Genomic DNA, 25,046 nt, shown 5'->3' on the forward strand with positions numbered 1-25,046 from the left:
TATTTTACATGATATTTATTATAACATGTCATCATAAATGCGTCAGTGTAACAGTCAAGGCCTGATCTGAAAGAATGACATGTGGCAAGAAGTTTCCAAAAGTCTTCACGAGGTAGACTAACAAATCCAAACATCCAAAATGAAAACAGAAAGTAATCTGTTACATACATACATTAGTCTGGTTAATATTACAGCATGTAACATTCTTTTTTCAGTACATAACTCCACCCAAAGCAAACAAGACGCCAGGAAACAAAAATCCATTAAGAATTCCTCAGTAACTGCGCAGTTATACAAGTGGAGTGTTTTTATAAAGCAGAAGATAAAGAGTAAACTCTTCCTCACAGAGTCTAAAGGGATTCTAATGTATTGCTCCAAAACTAATTTAAGCGGACGGTCCCAAGAGTGAAACAAACATATGGCTTCAGTGTTTTGCATATTTATATTTTTATATAAAGAGGTCATCCCTGCCAGTGGCTTGAAAATAGCACTTGTCTTTACTAACTGAGAAATGATTAACACAGTTAGCTGCCTGTAGTTAAACAGTGAAAAAGCCACTGACCGGGTGAGTTTGTTCAGGCCTGCTGGCTCTTGGGGATCCTCGAGGATTTTAGCTGCAGCGCTCTGGGAGAGAGGAGGAGGAGGATAGGGAGGAGGGGAGCTGCTGTCCTAAGCTGATCTGTGCAGGGGGCTGCAGGGCTGACAGAAGGACAAAGTATGTGAGCAATGCCGCCTCCGTACAGAATCAGGATTGGGACAAAGGGAGGCTCAAACTGAACATAATAAACTGGCAGAGCAGTAATAAGACAGCGTTGGACTTCTAGATTTAAAAAAAGAAAATAGGCATTAACATTCATAAACTGATAAATATATTTACAAGATGAATCAATAAATAGTTGTGAGCAGGCTAAAGCAGAAACACAAACTGATCACAACAACTTCAACTGCTCCTTAAGTGGATTTATGTTCATAATGGGTCATTCTTGTTTGTTTGACCACTTGCAACAGCTTCCCATTAGGCTGAACACATCCTGTTTCTGCCACATCCTGTTTATTTTAAAACTTCTAACAAAGTGCAATAAGATGCTGCAACATGCATTAACCCTTTCCATCCTGGTAGAGAGCACAGAGGAGGCCCAGCTCGTCCAGTTAAGACATGCATTGATGATGGGATTTTCACCTGGTGACAAAACAGAGAGAGAAGGATAGTTACAAGTCCAGTGTGACTCTTTGTAAATGTGAACCAACACACTGTGCAGCCATTATGATTATCATCTGCATTGTTCTGACAACAGAACTGCAGTTAATTCCTTCTTGTATATTATATACTGAAGAACAACATTATATTGGACTACAGAGGAACAAAAACTACAGGCCTACACCTCCTTCATCAAACAGTCATGAAGTGCAGCAGTAGTTCTGCAAGTATGCAGAAACAGATCTGGGTCCTCTGCAGTGACCACAGCTGTGGATCTCCAGCACACAGGCAGAAACCAACAATAGTTCTCCCAAATGCTTACAGCTTTCACTCATTTACTTTAAACAAATAATAACAATAATGACAATGACAATAAAAACTAATAATAAAAAAGAATTATCATACTTGATAGAAAATCCAAATTACTGTGGCATTTTATGCTGAAAGTTAAAGATCCAGTGTTCAGTATTCAGGGGGATATAGTGTCAGAAATGGAATATAATATAATTATGTACTATTTGATGTGTAATCACCAGAAGATAAGAATTGTATTGTTTTCATCACCCTAGAATGAGCGGTTTGTATAGGGAGCAGGTCCTTGTCCACGGAGTCCAACATGTTTCTACAGAAGCCCAGAGGGCACAAAGCAAACACTGGCTCTAGATAGGAGCATTTGATTTTTGCGTCAGCCACTGTAGTTAGCAGCCCCTCTGTGATACTCCAAACAGCATTGGAAAAACACAGATTTTTTTTTTTTTTTTACATGAAACTGCTTTAATCAGTGTTTTTACTGATTTTTTTATCACCTGGTCTGTTTGTTTTGAAGTGAAAGAGACCTGGTTAAAACCTCCTGAACAATGAACACTGAAGGAGTCCTAACCAGGAGTTCATACCTGGGAGAAGTTTTAGCTGATGGCAATCTGCAAACCTTACCGCCAGGTGCCACTAGATCCTACACAGTGTACCTTTAAAAAAAACTGTTCAGCAGGTAAATGCACTTATCTGCCCTCTAGCCGAGTTACATGAGAAGATTAATGCCCCATGTCTGTACTGGAAATATGCCAGGTAGCTTAAACCGAATGTAAAGACGATAATAACCACTGCAACTTGCTGTTTTTACATTTAGGTTTTTGGACAGATTAAACAAACAAGATAGAGTTTGTTAATTAATAAGCTCTATAAGCTCTAGATGTGCTGGCAGGTGGATTTTGTTTCCTTTGGACAGTCAGGCTAGGCTGCCCTCTGTTCCCAGTCCTTGTGCTAAGCTAAGCTAACTTGCTGCTGGCCGTTAACAGACAGATGTAAGAGTGGTACTAATCTCCTCATTTAACTGTCAGCAGGAAAATGATTAAGCATATGTCACAAAATCACTTTAACTGCTGACACTGCTTACAGGCATGTCAGAAAACATAAATACTGTACTAAAGTGAAATATTGATTGTTTACTGCATTTTAATCCTGATCAAAATGATGATTAATAATGAGGAAAAACTGAGACAACTTCTATTTTATCTAAAATTCTCAAAATAGGCAATTTTAATGTTGCGACGCTGTTTGCAAAAACATCCAGATCAAGCCCTCTCCCAGGAGGTGCATTTCCTTTGAAATATTTATATGGCTTTAAACTGCACTGCTCACTGCTCATGTATGCAGACTTAAGCTGGTATCTGGTGGCAGTTGATCAGGCGTTAATATTACAGTGTAACTCGATGCCTCGGGCGAGCAGAGTGTGGGCCTCAAATACATCTGAAAAGACTGACTCTATGCTGGGATAGTGTGTGTGGGAAACGCTGCTAGGGAGCAGTTTAAAATAATCATGTTGCATTTTTCAGCCTCACCTTAAGCACTGTTAGTGTATTTTTATTTTTTGCCCCATTTAACAGAGAATGCTGACAGTGTGTGAGAAGACTTTACCTATTTGCCTGAAAGCTCCTTCTTCATGCAGGACTTGAAGGAAGTGAACTTCTCCTCCATTCGGACTCCCTGTGATGAGTGTGTGTGTGTGTGTGTGTGTGTGTGTGTGTGTGAGAGAGAGAGAGAGAGAGTGTGTGTGAGAGAAGGAGAGAGAGAAAGAGAGAGAAGTACTGTGAGAAGATCAGTTTCATGATGTCCCGCTAGATGGCAGCATAATTTCACAAAAATCCCTAATCAACAACTGAGAGTTGGGATGTGTTTCAGTAATAAAAAGTGGCAGGAGTGTAATTTAGACATTATGGTATGGATGTATTTAAGTATACCACAACCTGAAGAAAAAAACACAGACATGATTAGTGCTAACTCAAAGCTGTAATTAAACAGGAAGGCTGGTGTTCGTGATGCTAATAGCTGCTTAAGCAGGGCTAATTGTGTAAAAGTACTCTGTTGTGAAAATAAACATGAATCCCTGTGCTCAGCATGAACCCATATTTGCCTTTTCGTCCTGCATCTTGTTAAATCTGGCTTGACTTTGCATCCATGTGTTTATCTGTGAGCTCTTTGTGGTGTCCTCCCTGACAGATTACACATTAAGAAGTAGCTGACAAAGACTGACAGTGCTGGTATCTTTCCCATCAGCCAGCGCTGCTGTGGAAGTCCAGACACCGACACCTCTGTCACCTTCAGAGTCATAAAAGAGAGATAGATGGCATCTAAATGGCCTCTGCTTTCTCACCCCATCGCCACGGTGCAGCCGGTCCTTCATGACGCCGATGAACTCCTTGTGGCTGAGTTTATCATCGCGATCCTCGTCGAAGATCTTGAAGACAGTGTTGACCAAGTGGCGCGTCAGCTTGATGCCTGTTGCCACGTAGACGGCGCGGGTAAACTCGTCTGAGAGTGAAGAAAAACAGATACTCATAACAAATCACCACATAAGAAGAGATTATTCTTTATTATAGATGTATTTGTTCTGAATATTAGAATTATTTCTTCTATCTGTATTTCAAACGGATTGTTTTGTTTTCAAGAAGTTTCGCTTGAGACACATGATAAAGGTCACCTGGGAAGTTTGCTTCCCTTAACTGATGGACTCACTGTAAATACAGGAAAAATAGAATAACTCCCTCAAAACTTAAGTATACAGTGACACAGTTTTAAAGGGTCAGTTCACCCCAAAGTCAAAAATTGATTTTTTACTTCTCATCTGTAGTGCTATTTATCAATCTAGATTGTTTTGGTGTGAGTTGCTGAGTGCTGGAGATATGAGCCATTCAGATGTCTGCCTTCTCTCCAATATAATGAAACTAGATGGCACTCAGCTTGTGGTGCTCAAAGCAACCCCCCCCCAAAAAAAATTGAAAAACTCTACAGCAATGTCTCTTTCCAAAAATAATGACCCAGTTACTCAAGATAATCCACAGACCTTGTTGTGAGCAGTTTGATGTAGGAACTATTTCCTTTCCACCAACTACGCCCACCAGTGTTATCACTGCACAGAAGGAAGCATGTGTCTACTGCTAGCTCACTTAGCACCACTAAGCTAGCTCATGTTACAGCTCAGCCAAGGAGGATGCCATTCATTTTTTACATCACTACATACCTGTACATATATCTACGGAAAAGTAATGCACCACAATTTGTATAAAACACCTAATCAAGAAGGCTTTGATCACTTGACCAATGCACTGACAGGAGTAAAGAAGGAAGTAGTATAAAGAGTGAATATCTGCGAAATGGGGCAGATTGGGGTGATGAATAGGTCAAATAAATATAGGACTTTACCCTGGGAGACTAGTGTTAAGTACCATTTGAGACCGAGTAAAATTTGAGTTATTTTAAGGTAGGCCCTCACTGTGTTTCTTTTTCTAAACCTTATCTGTGTAACATAACGTTAAGTATGTAACATCATTCGTGGGGCGCTAACTCATTAGATATCATAGGAACTGTTAAGGATACCTTGGACGAGCAGGAGTCTCTAGTCCATGAGTAGATGCACACTTCCTTCTGCACAGTGATACAGCTGCGGGGGTAGTTTGGTAGAGAGAAAATAGCTCCTACATGAAACTGCTCAAACAAAGGTCTGTGGATTATCTTGAGTAACACAGTCATGACTTGAAAGAAAGACACATTACTGTTGAGTTTTTCAAGTGTGTTTTTTTGATGCTTTCAGCACCACAAGCTGAGTGTCATCTAGTTCCATTATATTGGAGAGAAGACATCTCTATGGCCGACATCTCCAACACTCAGCAACTCACACCAAAACAAGTTAGACTCATAAATGACACCACAGGTGAGAGAAAAATTATGTATTTTTAATTTTAGGGTGAACTCTCCCTTTAAGTGTACCACCATAATGTGACCACAAACTGTGAGACTTTACCTTGACCAACGGAGCGGTTGGCGAAGTTGTACATTTGCATGGCGATGGCAAAATCCTCCAGGTTGTTTAGGAACTGGAAGAAGGACCTGAACTCCTCAAAGGTGATTCCCTGCAAAGAGATTGCGACAATAAGGTAACGCCTTTATGTATGAAACATAAAGCTTGTGAAATGCAACATGAGAAATCATAAAGTGGCACATAAAAAAAAACGGCTGCATGTGTCGACACTTCGCAAAGGATAATGCTACAATTCACACAACACATAATCTGCTTCCTTTCATCCTGCGGGGGAATCCTTTAGTGTGTGTGGGACCTTGAAGCCATCAGGTAGATAACACACCCAAACAGACAAAGTATACATTGCTGGATTTTCCCTGCGCAGTATGGACACGCTGAGCTGTCAGCAGTGGGGGGAGGATTGTAGCTTTTGGGAAGAGGTCAGGTCGTTTGCAGACTTTTCTAAGGCAGATTAACCTGATACTTGAATAAACAAAAACAACAGAAGTGATGAATCCCCAAACATCTCAGGCTTGGCTGATGACTCAAACATTGAGCCTATTGATCTCCACTCGACCGTCCCGCAGCTACTAGCTCCTTCTCTCGCCGGGGGCCCCGCCAAACAGGCAACACACAACAGCCTAACAAATGGAGTAATGACTAATCTGTGACGCTTTGCTGTTTTAACAAGGTGAGGGCCATAAAATATCTCTTAGCCTCACGATGAGACCCACTTGATTGTCAATGGAGATCTAGCAACAGGCTACTCGAGGTGGCTGGGGAGCTGCGGGTTCTTTTCAGCCTGCCAAGAGGAAAAACAAATTAAAGCTAAAATGAGGATGCTTCACTCAACAGCTTATTCACAGGGCTGTGCCAGAAGAAACGGAGGAATAAAATACTCTCATACTCACACTAAACAACAAAGTGCAACACCATGAATATCATAAATGTGTGCTGTTAATCACATATCTAAACGTCTCTATGACAGCTGAACAAGTTATAAACTAGTTCTGTTTGAGCATGACACTTAGGCCAAACTGCTGCAGCTCATGGGAATTGTTCATTGCTGTGTCTTTCTGTTGCTTTAAAGTCTGTGTAAAGGTAACTAATTAATTTAAAGGAATAGTTTGACATTTTGGGGAAGACACTTCTTCACTTTTTTCCTGGGACTTAGATGAGAATATTGATACCACTCTCATGTCTGTATGCCAATTATTTAGCTATAACGAGCAGGCAGTTTGGTTAGGTAAGAATAAAGACTTGAAACAGGGGCAGAGTTTCCCTACGTCTCTTTAAAGTTAAAAAATAATATATCTCTAGCAGCACCTGTAAACCACAATAATTAACACATTATATTTTGATCATTTGCAGGCTCATACTTTTACTAAAACATGTTTACATGTTTTAAAGGTCAGAAACACTTTGTTATCCTCATACAGGCTGCCTGAATATACCTGTAGTCACCCTCTGTCTAAAACACTCCTTCTGAAAAAGCCCAGTCTGCTTTGATTGATCAGCGTTAACGCGTCTTCTGTATCTGTGCTCTTGGCCGCTAGCTTGGTGTCTCTGCACCTGACCATCATTGCACCCAAGGAATGACGATAACAGAGGGTAACTGCACTTTCTACCATGAAAAATCCCCAATAAAGCTTCAATTCCAATAAAATCCAGAGAAATTAACGACACTGGCAACCAAGGTAACATGTTTCCCTGATGTTAGCATGTAGCTACATGTAGCAGCGTATGCAATGTGCCTGGAGGAGATGACCATATAAAGACGTCCGCCATGAGCTGACATCATCTTGTAGCCAAAGTAGAAAAAACGTTCTCAGTCTAATGATTTTGCTCACAGGAGTTACTTTTACATATGTTTACCTCATTATTTGAAACTTTGGCTACGATTAATATGAACATCTGACACTGTAACATTATATATATGACAGAAAATAAGGACAAGCATAATAAGTCCCCTTTCCGCTGTATAGACACTGACATGTAAAATGGCAATTTGGTATTGCAACTGACTGCATTTTGCAACCCAAACTATAACCGGAGACACCACATTCGGAAACCAGATAAACTGTTGTCTGTCAGTCAGCCAACATGTAACTCCACTAGAGCTACAAACAGTTATTCAAAACTTTCCTTTTTAGTTTTAATTTGTGTTTTGTAAACAACATACCAAACCATTAAGGGAGTGTGAAGAACTAAGAATAGAGGTAGTGATAAGGTTACATGACAGGGGTTTGACAAAATATCCTGAACACCAATATAATAATGTCCATTTTAATAGACCTACAGCTTTTGTAAATCTTATACTGCTACAGAGGAGCTGATTGATGATCCAGCTCTGATGTCGTATTGGATTACATCATATTTTGTCTACCCCTTGTACTATAAGATGAGGAATGGGAGCTGTCAGAGCTAACGATGATCTGATGACAAAGCTCAAAGGAAACACCAGCTCACCTTTTCGTCCGGGATGCAGTGGCGCACGTTCTCCAAATACTCGTTGACGTCATCCACGTTGGTGTAGCGGAGGAGGATCCGAGCAAAGTCTTCCTCGCTAATGGTGGGCAGGCCTTTGGAGTATGAGAGGAACTCTATCTCAAGCACCTCTGTCTGCAGGTTGTCCATGAACCTGGAGGAGCGAGACGGACTGCTGACAGGAAACGCCACCACCACAAACTCACATTCACAAAGGAACACTTAACATAGTCACAAATAAAACCACTACAGGTTTAGCTGTTGGAGGTACGGGAATGATTAATAGCCATATTACACTGTGAGATAATCATTTTCTCAGGGACATTGTGATTTATTACAGAGCAGACAAAAGGTTCTTTAACTCACCTGTAAAAATCTTCAAATTTCAACTCGGCTTTGCCTTTTTTCCCAAAGAAATGCACCAGCAGAGTTGTCTCCGTCTTTTCATCCATATGCTATTAGAGGGAAAATTATGACTTTATTATTTAAAAAAATATGATATTATGACATGGCTTTAAATATCCATCACAGTAATGACTCAACCAAATTTGCACAAAATCTCGGTTGTCATGGTAACACTGGGTAAACATTAACAATGACATCTATCTAACCATGCTGAAAGCTTGAAGTAGATGTTAGTTAACAGCCATACCCAGATTCTGCTATTGAATAATTACTCAGAGTTAATGGTTAATTTTTCAACCATGGCAGCATTTCTCATTTCTGCACGATACAAACACACTCCATGCAACAGATTAATTAAACATGCCACAGAGGAAACATTAGAGGAGCTCTCTTTATTTACTCTCACTAACAGGAAGATAGATGCATAAATTAAGAACTTGCTCCTCTGTGCTCAGTAACATGGAACATACAGTAAGGACAGTCAGAACCTGGTGCACAGTATTACTGTATAACTAAAGTAATGAGGGCATGGCTACCTCAGCGAGATCAGAAAACAGAACTTGACTTGTGCCACGTCTGAGAACATCCCACATGCCCCGGGTCTCCACATGCTGACTGTCTTTTTTAAGAACCTGTGGCAGCAGTTGAAGCACAGCTGTTAGAAGACAAAGTACATCTGGCACATGTTACTAAGATGAAGAGGAGGAAGACGGGCCAACAAACATGGACACTAGCTTCCTGAGACCCAAGCTTTTGTTTGGTATACATTTTTAATTTCTCCTGTTATTTGGGATGAGTAAGATCTGGTAAGTATCAAAAACAAAGCACTGTTTATAAGTAAGAGGCTTTTTTCTTGAAAAATGATGTCTTCATATGAGAATGTTGAGTTCATTTTTAATAGTCACGAGTGTGCAATAAAGTATAAAACTTTGTTTCAATGCCTGAACATTGTTGTGCAAAAACAACTGTATCTCTGTAGGCTAGGGGTCACTGTTCAAGTCTAAAACTGCTCAAAACTGTTTCAATGCCTGAACATGGCTGAGCAAAAGCAAAATTGCAAATAATGCAACCTATCTAAAAACTTTGTGATTTGTTGATTTGTTAATTTTGTAACTCTGGATTCATTTTCTTTGTTTCATGCTCCAAGCTAAGATTGTCCGTTCTGTCTGTAGCAGCAGTCTGTCACACCTAACTGTGTGAAATGCGCTGATAATACAATAATAAAGTCCCAACATCCTCAAACGAGTACTTCCAAACGGCTTCCTAAAGGCTCCTTAGCTTGTCACTATTGCTAAAAATTGCTCAAATTTGAATGCGATATCAAACTACAAACATTATTAAGCATACATAAATATATTTCAACACTAAATTGCAATCAGGTTTTGTACCTTGTCCACTTTTGTGTTGGAATCGGCTGTAGACTAATTTGGCTGAGATGGCTGCCATCTTGTTTTTACATGGATTAGTGTATTGTGCTCTCCTCAACAGGTCTAATTTAAGCAGAATGAAGTATAATGTGCAGTAATCCCAAAACATGATGGCCTCATATGAGGACGCAGGGTCGCAGGAAGCTAGGGATACTAATCTAGATTTTTTTGTTTTGGTTTGGTTTTTAGTGAGTGATAACTGACACTTGTTAGCCGTTAAATGCTTTGCTTCATGTCTATTTGCCCTGCTGTCGCTCTCTTTGTTTGTCATGACACTAGGCCACTGCTGCAGGAGTGTGAGCTCCACACAAGCACACACACACAGTGATAGGGCAAACTGTTAGTATCACACGGCTAACTTTACCTGACAGGTGACATCACCGAATGGGTGCTGTGTTAGGGCCTGTGTTCAAATAGCATTTTTTTCTCAGCACCTGCATCTTTTTTAATTGTTCCCAATGAGGATAGAGCATATGCAGCCGCTAGTGCTGCAACCAGCGTCTTGTTTATCAGAGCGCTTCGCCTTTTTTGTGTGGTAGCTCCAAGCACTTCAAGTTGAAAATCTCGGAACTTTCCAGAAAGAAATTGCTGTCATCACTGCCGCTTTTTAAGCTGGGCTACTGCCACAACAAAGATAGAAAAGCCCATTTGTGAGAGCAGATCGGCCGGCGGACACGGGATGTTGCTGGTGAGTGTTGTGCTTTTATCACAGTTCGATTTGTAAGCTTGTCGTTAACTGCGTAGTCAACCATCTATTAACATAGTGTTGCAGTAGCTACCTAGCAAACGTCAACGTCAAGTTATTGTTGTCATAGAAACAAAACCCATGCACAGTGCATCACTTTAAAAAAGCACCAGGAACATTTCTGTATGAGTGCTCCCAGCACCTTGCCACTGCTTTTCTTTTTTTTTTTTTAAGGTATTTTCTGGGCATTTTTAAGCCTTTAATTGATAGGACAGATGAGCGTGAAGGGGGAGAGAGAAGGGGAGTGACACACAGCAAAGGGCCACAGGCTGGAGTTGAACCCGAGCCGCTGCGGCAACAGCCTTGTACATGGGGCGCCTGCTCTACCACTAAGCCACCAACGCCCCCTTGCAACTGCTTTTCTGCTGAAGAAAAACACTATTTGGACATAGATCCTTAGCTTGGGCTAACTGGGCAGACGTTAAATTCTTGGTACTGCGAAAAGTTGAAGTATGCAGTGAAGGAAATTGTCACGCCTACAGGTGTCAGCCTTTGTCTCTGGGTCGCTAGTCATCTTCCAGGAGCAACATCATGGCATTGCCCAGGTGGCTTTGTACAATTCCAGCCTGGACTGCAGCAAACTTCCCTGTCTCATCATCGCCCCATTGTAGCAACAGTTTTATATCTAATATATATTTTTAAGTGTTCAATTGATCGTATTAATTGGTCAAAAATTCTTATTGTCGGTTAACGATTAAAGGGTTAAACTTTACCATCCCTAATGGACACACTGAGGTAGGCAGGAGGACAGAGATGCACAGACTAGAAAGAAGATAAAGAGTCAGACATGTGGAGTAACAGATAAAAACATAAAAAGTCAGAGACAGAGGGACAGACAGACTGACATCCATCTATGCTCAAACAGGCAGAAACAGACCGAGGTTGAATCCAGTGTATCTGAGGCCCATCAGCCTTGACGTGAGCCTGCTCTGCAGCCATGCATGCAGCCTCTTGGCAGGTCACTGAGCCAACACAGCTAGCACATGTCCAAAGCATGCAGGGCGTGAGACCTGAAGGGTGATTCATGCCATGTTAACTATGTAACCGAACCCACCCAATACATCATCATTTGATGCCAAGCAGTAAAGTAAATGCAGGTTATCAGACATATTTCATCCACTGTTGTGAAATATGTTCTGAATGTTAAAGTTAATGGTGCAGATTTACCCAATACCAATTTCCTGCTCAATTCTGCCTCGGAAATAGAAGCCACTGTTATTTTTCTTAATGAGGTCAGGCTCCTGATCTGGGATTAACCAATCATTATCGTTATTACAGTTTACACGGCTGCCTTCACTCTCCCAGCTGCTGTGGTACAACTATAACTACAGCTACACTGAAACACAACTGTCAGAAACAATGTCCTTGTAATTTGTGCCATGGAAAGATCACATGAAATCCATCTTGAGTGGTAGTAAAAACTAAGATGTCTAACTCCTAGTTCTAAACCAAACCATGTCGGTGCCTCTTGCTCTCATTCTGTCTTTCAACTTATCAATTCTTCAGTCTAAATGTTTCTCAAGTCTCAACATCACCTCACTCAAAAGCAACATCAGCGCACAGCCAACCAGAAACAGCCAGCCGCTGTCCACACGTGCGCTTAGGTATGGCTTGCTCCGTTTCATAATATTTATTTATCTTATCAACTTTTTTTTCATCTCTCAACCCTCAGGGGGAATGTGAGACAGCTGATAAAACAGCTCTTCCTCTGCACCTCATCGCTTTTCACCAGAGACAGAGATTTACGACATGATCCCACAGCTAATTACGGAACAGCTCTTTAATGCACCGTGCTGTTCCCACCTCATCCCATGAAAAGATCCTGATACACTTGTAATTAGAATATGCAGGGGAAAGCCCGACCGCAGCACTGAAGACATGCCTGTTATGTCTTTTTGAAAAAGATTTGACTTTTGAACTCTTTGCTGGAAAGATACCTACAGTACGACAGAAGGAATCAAAACAAAAAAAGACACACCTAAAGGTGAAGTCTTCAAACAGATGGGTCTGTCCCTCTGTTAGCTGTTGGCTCTTCTATGTGTGTGTGTGTGTGTGTGTGTGTGTGTGTGTGTGTGTGTGTGTGTGTGTGTGTGTGTGTGTGTGGAGTGCTTTTCTCAGCTCTCCTCTCTGACTGGCATCTTCATGGTCAAACCCATCACAAAAGGTAACCTGAGACCAAATACCACTCCTCAAGAAACTGTAAAAATAAAACATGGGGGTCCGGGCGAAGCGTTGTCAGTCTTCAGGTAAGAGCTTTTTGAAGTGGAATCTCTCACTGACAAAAGGCGAGTACATAAATCATCTGCACAACCACACACACACACGCATACACACACACACACACACACACACACACACACACACACACACAAAGACAATGTGTCAGATGATGCTGAAGTACACAGTGGTGTATTTCAATTCCAGTGAATGTGACTGAGGTTATCTGGTGTTAACAGAAACAAATACGGGTGGTGTCAGCCCCTGTGTGTGTCTCCTGTGCTAACGCACTCTGCAAGAGGCTAGGAAGAGTGCATGCCAAAAATACATGCAACAAGCAGAACACTTCATTTTCCTTCAGGGAAAGAGAACAATACATACACTGTGCGGCTGGAGTTTACGTTGACCGTACAGCTGCAGGCTCTGAAATGCAGCACAGAGGGAGAAGATTCATTTATAATTCACAAAATGTTTGAGGACAGGGAAATGCTAGTGATGTTAGTTTTCAAGCTTCAATTGACTGATTTTTTTTTTAAGTCAAAGCCATCAAATTTATGTGACGTGATTTCCAAGATTCTTATTGTTAAGCTTTGTGAATGCACCCCGAGTCTTTACCCTCAACTTTGTCTCCTGCAAAGCATCATTATATTTCCAAATCTAGAGTACCCATTCTAATGATCTTTTTGATGCTTATACGGGCTTCAGATTAATGCAAGACTGTCCAAAGATGCTAACATGTGTCTCGGCAGCATAAGCTCCTCCATGTTGTGTTTGTGCGATAAGACCTCAAAGAGTCGCTCTTATCGCTCTTTTCAGCTCTGCTTGTTTACATCCACCTGCATGCGGCACAAGACAGCCCTACAGAGATGAAAGCCTCAGGCATGTTTTACCCTGTATGACCACATTCACCTCAGTGCAGCCTGTGTTCTCTCGAGGAACACAAACGCCTGTCACGTAAGACTAATGGTCAAATTCAGACATATTGTGAACATGGTGTTGTATCTAAGCTTAATAGCCGGATATCTCCCTTAAGAGTTGTTGTAGATTTAAACAGAGCTAAATGTGAAAATGCTTAGCAGGAACACGACTCCACGAGAGTTGCTAAGTTGCTCTGTGTCTGCTGGATGGGGAATGAGGCCAATTATTACTAGCACATTAGCCATGTCAACTTTATACAGTGATAATATGTCATTGTTGTATTTACAGTTTGTTGCAGTGCGCCAAGTGTTCAAATGAATTAGCGCAGGTTTAAATTGCATATTTGTTTGGCCACTTGAGGGCAGCAGACCAAACTCAAAAGGCAATACCTGACATATAAAGTTGTTAAAGGCAAATGTGTTAGCAGTTACTTATCTAGCCGACAGAGCAATGTTGTTTCTGTCATCTGACAAAAGTAAAGGACTGCGGACTTGTACCTTTCACACAGACGTGAACATGCATGGCACCAGTGGTGTAGTGGAGGGTATACTCAGGATGCCCACTTCCTCATCAGTAACCAAACTATCTGCCTAGTAGTACACCCACCTCATCAGATACCACTACACCACTGCATGGCACAATGAGGGTCCATGTCGGTCTGGCATCCCACACACGTGTGCATTTCCTGAGTCACACTGCCTTTCAGTTGGTGGCAGTAATGCCACCAACTGAAAGATGCCATTCAGCATAACCATCAAATGGTTGAAAAAGAGAAGCACTAAGAAAGAAAATGGCGACCTAACAGCAGCAAGAAGAGCTCCTGTGTTTGCTGTTTTTGGCTGAACGACAAGAAAAACCCAAAAAGATAAAATATAATGTGCAACCTCCGAATGACACCATTGGACCAGGGACTGGGACTAAAGTATAGTGGTGCAAGAGATGAGAAGCATAGATGAGGAGCGCATGCAGTTGGCACACTTGCTATGCATACAGTCCACATGGTCATAAATTTTGGGCTGCATGCAGACATCCATTTAGGGGTCCGATTGGACTCTCTCAGATATGGGCCGATGACGACATTCACTTCACGTGGACCAAAGAGGACCCTGATGGATATGCAGATGTGGAAAGTATGAATTGGCTTCAAGTCCAATGTTCACTCTTCTGTCAGCTCTGTTTTAGTCTACCCCAACTCTTGACGGACGAGGGTAACTGCAAAGTCTGCAATAACCATACTTGCCAACAAAGACCCCTTTTACATTGCGCATAGTCATTTGGTCCATCCTTAATATAAGAGATATTGAAAACAGCAGTTTTAATGACCATGAGCAGCCGTTTAAAAGGAGCTCATACCTGCTGATCAAATCGGATCATGTCTTCAGCAACTTCCTTTCTGTCCTTCTTCTTACGGAAAATTTCTTCCAGCTGGTGAGAAGATGATAAATTATTACGCAGAATGTAACTGATCAAACGCATTTTATTATATGTGATTATCAAGAAGAGACTCGTACCACCAAGAACTCCCTTTTGTCTACCATTTCATTCCCATCTGCATCAAACATGTTGAAAGCGATCCTGAAGCCTGCGTGGGGCTCTGAAATCAAACAACAACTAATTACACTGAATTTTAATCTCTAAATATGTTTCGGGATAATTCTGCCTAATTAGTTGAAATATATTCTTACTTGTTAAAATGCAGAGCAGGAAGAGGTACTCTGTGTAGCTGATGACACCTGGAAAAAAGAGAAAGATTTGTCAAGCTGAGAAACAAAAACCAAGATGTTCCCTTCTCCACACAAGTCGGCATCAAATAGCATGAACTAAGCTGAGGGTGTTTAGAGATGATCAAAGTCATACGCCTGAGATGAATACGGCATCCACAGAAACAGACAGTAATCTTCTCACGCTCACTGATAACATCTTAAAAGGTGCCTTCTACTTCATGGTTGGTGTTCCCCTCACACAAACACAGGCTTTACAACTGAGCTGACCTATCTGGACACAAACCCAAACAAATTTAAGGCCTACGGCTTCTGATGGTGTTTGGGTAACAAGGTGTAATACATTGTCAAGTGATCTGTCACTGATTGAGAATGGCCGATTCAGGCTTTGTGTCGCATCCTTCAGCTCCCTTTGTTGTGTGACACGGAGAAGGGAAGAGTAAGTGTCAGGAGACAACTCAGTCGACTCAGGAGGCTTCTTCCCTCTGACTCTGAAAGCATTCCCAAGCTTTTGTTTGCTCGGGAAGATAGAGAATCGAGCGCAGATAGTTCTGGGTGACTGCTCTGGGTGTTATGGGAAAAGAATTCAGGTACGGGGTTTGCTGCAGGGAGATATTTCCAGAGAGAGGAACACTCAAGGGAAAAAAAACTGGTGAACAAAGATGTCATTTTTACACTACTCTCCTTCAGGGGCTGCAACTATGCTGCTAGCACGATGATGTAAAGACAAGTGAAACACGTGTACAAACTGAGGTGTGAAAAGAGAATTAATGATGCATGCCATTAGACACAGTTCATGTAAAAAGTTCTGCCCATCCCAGCACTCTTTGTTTGGCAGGTACGACCCTATAATGACAACAGATCTCTAGCTTCAAAGCCTTTAAAGCTTAAATGGGTTGAAGAGAGAAAAAAACTTTTAAGATTCCAGCCATGTTTCACCAATACCACACACCTTCACTCCTGGAGGGAGCCCGCCCCTCCTCCTCCACCTCCTCCTCCTCCTCCTCCTCCTCCTCCCTGCAGCTCAGCCTCTGAGCTCAAGTAGATGTTGTTAGACAATACAAAGAATTCCACAGAAACACTTCATACAGAGTGGCAGTCCCGGAGATGTAATCCAATGCCATTCTTAGGCTTCATAATGTCCGCGGTGATCAGGGGGGTGGCCAGTGAGACATGTCTCGACATAGCTGGGTTCAAACAGCTCCCTCATTCTCTAAAGCAACGCTTTGTTCACAGATCAATCCAGTCCTTTTTTCCCCTGACAAAGCCGCAACGTTTAACAGCAGGATTAAAAGCCCCAAATCCCAGCATTGGCACTTAGCTAAAGCAACAGAGGAGAGAGCAGAACAGTGAGATCTGATGCTCCACTGGCTCGTATGACCTACTGAGCGGGAGTGTGCAGGCCCAGGTGGGAAAATTAAAAAGATCATCACTCACACTAACAACTTCTTTTTATTGATGCAACATTACTGAGGTCTGCAGGTGAAGAGTGCACTCATTTCACAAGCCCCTTTAAGCAAAGAGAGATTCTCATGAATAGTCTAAGGGCACAGTTACACATTCATAAAATTTAGATTGGCGAATGTTCGCTTTCTGTTAGCTTCCATTCAATAGAAGTGGAGGGGCGAATAAAGCTTTCATTTCCAATGGCAAAGCAAATTCACATATTTGCTTCAACTTTGGTGAACTGTGACCAGCAAAGTCTCGGCGTCAACCAAAAGAAAAGAAGAATCTGTGAAGGAGACACTACTCACTACGTTTACATGTACAGTTAAGTCGAGCAACAGTTATAGCTCCAGTAGGCCATTTAATTGGACTCCTGTCCTTGTCCCAGTATACAAGGGAGGAATCGATTTATTGACTGAAGTAGGCCTATGTCTGACTCGGCAACAATAGGTGGTGACATGGCCTCTTTCAGCTTGTTGGTATTGGACCTTTTTACAGTTGACCTATTACATCACAGACCAAACAACTGGCAAAAAACAAGTTAGCTGTGGTTAGCTAGCAGCAAACTGGTACCATGGTGGACAACTTTACAGTTTCAGTACATTTCATTCATCCAAAAACGCACAGCTCTGGAGGTAGATTTCGCCATGCTGTTACGGACTTCTTCTTCTGTTACGCATTTAATGCTATTCCACTTCTGGATCCAAGCCTGAGGTGGAAACTGTGGAGCACGGACAGAGCGCCTAGGGCTAGTTTGGGTCCCATTGACTGTATACATGCAGTAGTAATTCGACTCCCAGTCGCATTATCTGTGTTGTGTTAGTCCGACTTTGAGAAATTCGATTTAGTACAATTTCAGTCAGACTACCATGTTTACATGTATTTTAAAAGTCCAGTTTTGGTCGGACTATCACAATAAATCATTTTTCTCTAATGTCATGTCAGCGTACAGTATGAGTACCTGCAGCATAAAACCTAATGATTGTTCCTGTTTTCAACCAGCCCACACTGTATGATACTGGCCATGAAAAATACAACCTGCCCCTCACTGACTGGCAGTGAGTCAGGAGACAGGCATGGTATGTCAAAAAAAAAGGAAAATGTAGCAATAACTTCATATTTTGCTGTATTTATTAGAAAGCTGGCTAACGTTAGCTAACAAGCTAGCTTTCCATGCATGTCACATCCTGCACTGCCCACATTCACTTCCAATATCGTCTCTGCAGGTGATGGTCACTTGCCTGCATTTGCTCGTGACCATTCCATGTGTTTGTAAGTAGGGTTGAACCTTGTATCAATATTATAACAATATCATGATACAATACCACATATCATCTCAGATTTTGGAAATCGTAATATCGTAAGTGTTGTCTTTTCCTGGTTTTAAAGGCTCCATTACCGTAAAGCAAAGAAATGACTGAAAGCATTTTTAGGTTATTCAAGCCATTGCCAGTTAATTTTCATCTGATAAACTAAGAGAATAGTTACCCGTGACCTGTCTGTTTCAGCTCTAAAAAAAATATTTTGCATGGTATAATGCACAGAAGTAGGCTAACACTGAGAAAATGACCAAAAAGTATGCTGTCTCTAACAGTTAAAATGAGGTTTTCAGTGAAGGAAATTATTTCCCTATAATTAGTACTAATTTAGTTCCTTCCAGGAACCTCCATAATTACTGCATTTTTGTATTCAAGGAACAGGGATGGATAATTATGTATATCATCAATGCACCATTCCCTCCTGCAGAGGGTACCTGAGAATAAATGTACAACATGTTACCAGGGCGATGGAGAGATAAGATAGTATTTACAACACACTCACTACACTGGATTATACGAGGCTGACACGCACAACAGAGCACACTCTGAACAAAATATGGAGGGCCTTTATACGAGTACACAGGGGAATTACTTAAACTCAGTGGATTTATGTGTAGAGCTGTAACACATCCGGCGGGTTACTTCACCTTGTTCACGAAGCGTTCTAAACATATTAGATGATCCTTTCCAAACAGGCGGGGTATCAGCCAGCATCTTGTCTAAATCCTAGGAGAATAGAAGAAAATCCCAAATCACTCATTCATTTCTAAATCCTGAGTAATCACAGCGTAATGCAATGTTTGTTGGCATTACAGTAATTACAGAGGTTTTACACAGATGAAGAGGAGAATGTGTAAAACAGCAACAAGTACCTTGATGACAGAACAACTCACCTTTTTTGTGAGGGACCTCCATGCTCTCCTGCCTAAACAAAACAAGGTAACAGTTAGTGAATGTACGTGTGACTTATTGGGAGATGTTTCAATGGTGAAACACTGAACAAATTACTTTGTCTATGCACACATGACTTACGTCTCTCAAATTTTTGTGCACAAATGTCTCAAAATCTACATCAGTGAGTGGTTCTTTGCAAATATAATCCATCCACCTGACAGGTGTGACATATCAAGATGCTGATTATACAGCATCATTATTACACAGGTGAGATTTGGGCTGGACATTTATTAGGCACTCTCAAGAGTGGATTTAATATGGCTAGGGCTACAGATATGAATGTTTTGGTCACATGGGATTGATTTGTGAAGAAAGCACTTCTCCTAAGTGCCAGACACCATCAACGGAGAGCAGTTCAGTTATACTGACAAACAGCTCTCAAGTCAAGACCCTGATGAGGATGATGAGCATGTAGATGAACTTTCCTGAGACAGTTTCTGACGGTTGTGCAGAAATTCTTTGGTTGTGCAATCTCATTGTTGTATCAGCTGTTCAGGCGGCAGGTAAAGACGCTGGATGTGGAGGTCCTGAGCTGGTCTGTGGTTACACTTGGTTTGCAGTAGGAAGGATGGTTGGATGTGCTGCCAAATTCTCTGCAACAGCATCGCAGATGGCTCATAGTGGTGAAATGAACATTAGTTTACAGGCAACAGCCCTGGTGTTGTATGATCAAACTGCACATTTTAGAGTGGCCTTTTACTGTGACCATTCTAGGGCACACCTGGGTATAGTGATGCTGTTTAATTAGTATTTTGACATGCCACACCTGTCAGGTGGATGGATTATCTTTGAAAAGGAGACGTGCTTACTAACACGTATTTCAACAAATTTGTGCACAAAATGTGAGATGGAGTCTTTTGTGTGCGTAGAAAAACTCTTGTCTAGATGTTTCATTTTAACTAATGAAAAATGTGAGCAAAAACAAAAGTGCTGTCCTTATATTTTTGCTCAGCGTATATTAGCACTATAGGACTAGGAACAAAAGTGAAAACAGGTGTTTATGTGGACAGAAACACAAGCTGTGTATCTCTATGAATGCATTCCGATGGTCAATAAAGGAGAAGATAAGATGGAGGTGTTGTAAAAAAAAAAAAAAAAAAAACCTGGCTGGGAAATCACATTGATAACAGTGACAATAACCCTCTGCTGACACATTTTAGAGCCTGCGTCTAAAGCTGGGATTATGATTGCCATGTGATGGCTTGCTCTGAGCATGTTGTCCTCAATTTGAGGATGTATTTGACAACCTGATATGAATAATTTACATTAGAGCACTTTACGTTTTGACTCTAATGGTTCATTACTGAACCTGGGCATTTGCTTCATGTGTTGTCTCTGGAATAAAACCATCAGTGGTGCATAATGGTCACGTCCAAGGCCTTCCTACACATCCATAAGAATGGCACATCTCTTTTTACAGCCCCAATATAACCATAAAACACCATGATTACTATATTGCAACACATTAGCCACCAGAGATAAATGGCACACGGTACGCTTATACATTAGCGCTCCTTATTTACCTTCCTCATTAGATGTCAGTGAAAACATTAGAGAACGTTACAGCAAGCCACACACCTTAAATCATAATCAATCAAGTAATCAGAGTGTCTTATCATTACATTTATGACAACCATACCCAATTGTTTGGTCTCTCTGGGTCTCTGAGAGTTTGTTGCCACATAAATGAGCCATAAAAGTGGGGTTGCTGGTAAAGATGTCTATCTTTATGCAGGTGTTATGACTGAAGCTCTGCAAGCCACAACTTATTGTCTGATGACACTTCACAGGCCCTTAGCAACAAGTCATGTTCCAGGAAAAAAACACAGGGATTTTTTTTTTTCAATCTCAAGTAATTGGAGGATGAAGGAGCAGGGGTTTATCTGATGAGGTGACGGAGGTGTAATTAAGTAAATGCTTCCTGACAAAGGTGGCTGATTTCTTCACAGAGCTGCAAAGATTATACAGGTGGTGGAGCCTCTGCAGTGCAGCACAGTGTTACAGTCTTTTAAATGCTAACATTTAAAACAGATTTAAGCACTTTAAGAACACATAAGAAAACTAAAGTTGTGTCCTATGCATTTTAGACATACTGAATACGCCTGGTTGCAGGAACTTCTCTAGGAGCCCAGAAACCTTCTTAGTAACTCAAGAACCTTACTTGTGTTTCAACAAGCAACACCGAGATCTAAATATAGCTGCTAACACCAAATACGTCAATTTTCTGGTACTTTCCGATGGAACTATCAGGGCAGCTTGCAGGGTTTAATGTTGCTCACTGGTCAAACAAAGCTCAGGCTGCTACAATTTAATCACACGGTCAGCAAGCACTGAGTGCCACTGAATCAATATTAGGATGAGTTCTTGTAAAGATTGTTGACGTTGAAGGGGACAGTCCACCCCAAAATCAAAAACACATATTTTTCCTCTTACCTGCAGTGCTATTTATCACTCTTAATTGTTTTGTATAAGTTGCCAAATATCAGAGATATCAGCCAAAGAGATGATGTAAAGGAACTACATAGCAGATACCGAGCTACACCTGCCAACTGTATCACCGCACAGAAGGAAGCACACATCTACTCTTGGATGAGAGGCTTGTGCTCATGACAGCGCTGATGTAAACATTTATGGCTACAGCAACGTATTGATTACTTGACTGACTGTCCAAGGCCTAAACATCAACAACGATGCCTCCCTTCCTCCACAGGATGTTTAGTATTGTGGGAGCGATCTGAGTAATATGAGTACACTCACTCTTGGGTTCATTCAAAGTGACGGACTCGATGAAGTTGTGTGGCGTCATGTAGAGCTGACCATCGTACTCCACCGAGCTGAACAGGCGAAACCTGTTTTCATAGGATGACATGTACACATCTCCATCATCCAGACCATAGGGCCGGGCCTGTAAACACACACAAACACAAGTACACACACACAAACACACACACCATCAGGAAATATTGCAAATCATTACAACGGTGATAATACTGTCTGAAAGATGCTTTTTATGAAATCCATGGAAGCTTTTCTTGTCACGAAAAGCCTCGCTCACATGGACCAACAAAGAGGCCCATGCTTTAATTCAGTAATGGGGTGCATGTTATGTCAGCCCTATTTTTCATCCCCGTGCACCAGATAATGTCCCTACAACTGTTCAGACCCAGCCAGATCAGAAGGCTGGATTGGTGAAGACAGAGTGGATCTCTCTGTCAGGTGGCACGGTGCCAGGTCCACTGGGCACAGAGCAAACACCCAGGGAATGTGTGCCCCCCTCTGCTTAACCATTAAACCCCCTCTAACCACCCCCTCCTCTCATCAAATGTCAGCCCCTCCGCCAAGACTCAGTGTCCAGTTTCCTGTGTCCCTGGATTCCTGCTGCCTGTAGACACCAGTTGAGCTTTCCTCCCTCTAATGTGAGACAAGGAATCTTCTGTAGCTCGACGTGTGCACACCAGACCTGTGTAACATGTGTGTTTGGTGTTTACAGCCCCTGTGATCTATGAAACTCCTGTCAACAATGTCAGCACATGTCTAAGCTAAAGAGACTGTAGAAGTGCTGGTATGTAGGTTAATGAGGACCAAATACACGCTGTACACGAGGTGGACAAAACACCTTCTAACAGCATCTGACATAGTGCAAAATTAATTATTACTAATCAGGCTGCAAAAACCTATGTGAAGCAGCAGTGTTGAAATGATGAAGTCAATTAATTGATTGAAATAAAGTGTATCAACACTTTGAATAATCAGTTAGTCAGCGTTACTCTAAAAAATATGCCAACACTACTGTTCCCTAATGCAGCAACTAATGTTTATTTTTAATACTGATCAATCTATTAAATTGTTTTGATTAATCACCGTGACTGGAAGTAGGATACATTGTGCCAAAAAACCCTACTTTGTCCAACCAGCAATCCAAAACCCTCCCAAAATCTTTAATAACATTAATGTAAAATAGAGAAATGAAGCCGGAACCAGGAAACGTTTGGCATTTTGCTTGGTGAACAACTTAGAAGATTAATCTATTCTCCAAATAGTTCCTTATTGATTTTCTGCAGAATGACTAATAGTTGCTCTAATTTAAATACACTGGTTTAAGCCTCCAAAATTTGGGGATGTGCTGCTTTTCTGTTATATGTATCATTGTAAACTGATTACCTTTAGGTCTGGGACTGACAGTAGAACAAAAAAGCCAAACTGAAGGTGTCACCTTGAGCTCTGGGAGGTTGTGATGTCACTAGTTTGTTATATTTTAGACTAAACAATTAATTAAAGAAATAAAGAATAGATTAATCAATATGAAAATACTCAGTTGGAGCCCATGGCAGTGGCGCAGGTTCGTTATGATGGGCCCCAGTGTGCTCTAGTTACTACTTATGAAGCACACACACAGAGTTTTAGGTGCATATATATTTTACCAGCAGTGTGTCTTATTGCCACTTTTATGTTACATCTGCTCACAGATGTGCCCAGCTTGTCAGTCTTGAGAGATTTTGCACCCAAACTAGTCTATTCTAAATCATATTGTATCGTTACATGATTAAACAGAGACTTGATATTGGACAAAATCAACATACATATCACCCAGCAATCATCATTAGATATATCTGAATATGACAAAAACTACATAAGACAATAGGAAATTATTAGTTGAAATTATTTTTTTATAGTAAAATTATAGGCTAGTTTATGCAGAATAAGCATGAAATGTGCTATGGATTGATACTATTTTACAAAAACAAAAAGCCATGATGGAGATGGGTCTGCCTTTTTGAATGCATATATTAAAAAAAATCACACCATTTTGGATTTAATGTGAGTTCTTCTTCGGACATGGGCATATTTCCAGGTGGCAATTGGGCCCCTTCACCCCACTGGCCCCAGTGCAACTGCACTGCCTGTACTGTCTGTATTTACGCCCCTGGCCCATGGTAACTTTTGTAGCAGAGCTCATCTCAGTAGATACTTAAAATGATTAAATTATAGGAATATCTTATATTATCATAAACTTGAATAAATAAGACAAACTCTCTCATATAGTGTGAACAAAAGCATACAGTAAAGGCTTCACAGAGCTCTGCTAGGCTACTGTAGTGGATAACATTACACATATAGGTGTCAGGTGTCTTTGTTATTTTGTCCAGCACCTAGATGTAAACACAATGTAAACATAACATCTATTTCTTCTTAATGTGCTAAGGTAAGTAGTAATTATCGACATATATGCAGAAAGGCAGGTAAGACCCTCACTCATGTCAGCCAGAAGGTCACGTGACGTGAGAACTGCTATGACCATTTTGCCACTTCAGCACCAAAGGTCGGGATAGCTCCTGATGATGAGACACATTAACGTTACTGTAGTTTTAAGTGCACTTAATGATGTAGGCTAATTATGTTGGATATGCAGATGCTCCAATCATTAGTCTGTGTTTATATGAGGAAAACAAAGCTGACACTGAAACATTTTAACGACAGCCGGTGTTTCTGCCCGCCGGTATGTGAGCTCAATGTCGCTACTGAAGCCGCGCAGCTTGTCAAATGTCCCACTGTACCTTATCGGTGGCAGAAACTGATGGCAGCGCCAGATGAAAGAGTCGAGCCTCGACATGGCTCCTGAGCCCGGAGCGCCTGCCGGTAGTCGAGTAGCAGTAGTAAACAGCAGCACCGGCCACGGCGGTGACGCACCCTCCGGCCGCGAGAACTTTCAGAGCTTTTGTCGCCTTCGAGGATGTTTGCTGCTGCCGCGCCGTAAACGTCCCTGTTTTGAGGCTGTTGGTGAGTGAAGGGATAAGCCTGCGCAGGGCAGCCATAGCTGTTTACACTGAGGTGTCGTAACCGATAACACACTCACACACACACAGCAAAGAGCAGAACCGCTCGAGACGCCTGCTGCTCCGAGCTCGCGAGAAATG

At 41.5% G+C, this 25,046-nt stretch overlaps 2 protein-coding genes across 5 annotated transcripts in view; one reads left to right on the forward strand and one right to left on the reverse strand.

Moving 5' to 3' along the window:
- The window catches only part of fgf20b (fibroblast growth factor 20b), a 32,707-nt gene that overhangs the window by 4,679 nt on the left and 2,982 nt on the right, over positions 1-25,046 (forward strand). The window contains exon 1 of one of the 2 annotated variants that reach the window (XM_049585174.1): positions 5,546-5,628. The exons of the other annotated variant lie outside the window; for it this stretch is intronic. The gene's annotated coding sequence lies outside the window, so the exon portion shown is untranslated. Of the gene's footprint in view, positions 1-5,545; positions 5,629-25,046 lie in introns of those variants that run through there. 2 annotated transcript variants of the gene reach the window in all.
- On the reverse strand, positions 1-25,046 carry micu3b (mitochondrial calcium uptake family, member 3b). 3 transcript variants are annotated; one of them, XM_049585169.1, is made up of 15 exons: positions 24,687-25,046; positions 21,889-22,036; positions 19,071-19,102; positions 18,825-18,903; positions 15,377-15,424; positions 15,203-15,285; positions 15,045-15,116; positions 13,155-13,196; positions 8,921-9,016; positions 8,346-8,434; positions 7,962-8,133; positions 5,496-5,604; positions 3,849-4,006; positions 3,113-3,181; positions 1-1,180 (listed from the first exon to the last, which is right to left on the reverse strand). In XM_049585169.1, exons 1-14 carry the CDS (start codon positions 24,942-24,944, stop codon positions 3,113-3,115), a joined length of 1,455 nt encoding a protein of 484 aa, XP_049441126.1. In that variant the 5' UTR covers positions 24,945-25,046; the 3' UTR covers positions 1-1,180. The 3 variants fall into 3 exon arrangements, with proteins under 3 accessions (XP_049441126.1, XP_049441127.1, XP_049441128.1); XM_049585170.1 differs by lacking the exon at positions 13,155-13,196; XM_049585171.1 differs by lacking the exon at positions 8,921-9,016 and having other exon boundaries at positions 24,687-25,042.

Source organism: Epinephelus fuscoguttatus, linkage group LG9 (assembly GCF_011397635.1).
Source record: "Epinephelus fuscoguttatus linkage group LG9, E.fuscoguttatus.final_Chr_v1".
Lineage (NCBI taxonomy): Eukaryota > Metazoa > Chordata > Actinopteri > Perciformes > Serranidae > Epinephelus > Epinephelus fuscoguttatus.

Excerpts from the sequence above, each read along its gene's own strand:
- micu3b (XM_049585169.1), bottom strand. The coding sequence starts at position 24,944 with ATGGCTGCCCTGCGCAGGCTTATCCCTTCACTCACCAACAGCCTCAAA. Across the intron at positions 22,037-24,686 it reads CAGTTTCTGCCACCGATAAG|GCCCGGCCCTATGGTCTGGA; the intron begins GTACAGTGGGAC and ends GTGTGTTTACAG. Across the intron at positions 3,182-3,848 it reads GGCTGCACCGTGGCGATGGG|GGAGTCCGAATGGAGGAGAA; the intron begins GTGAGAAAGCAG and ends CACTCATCACAG.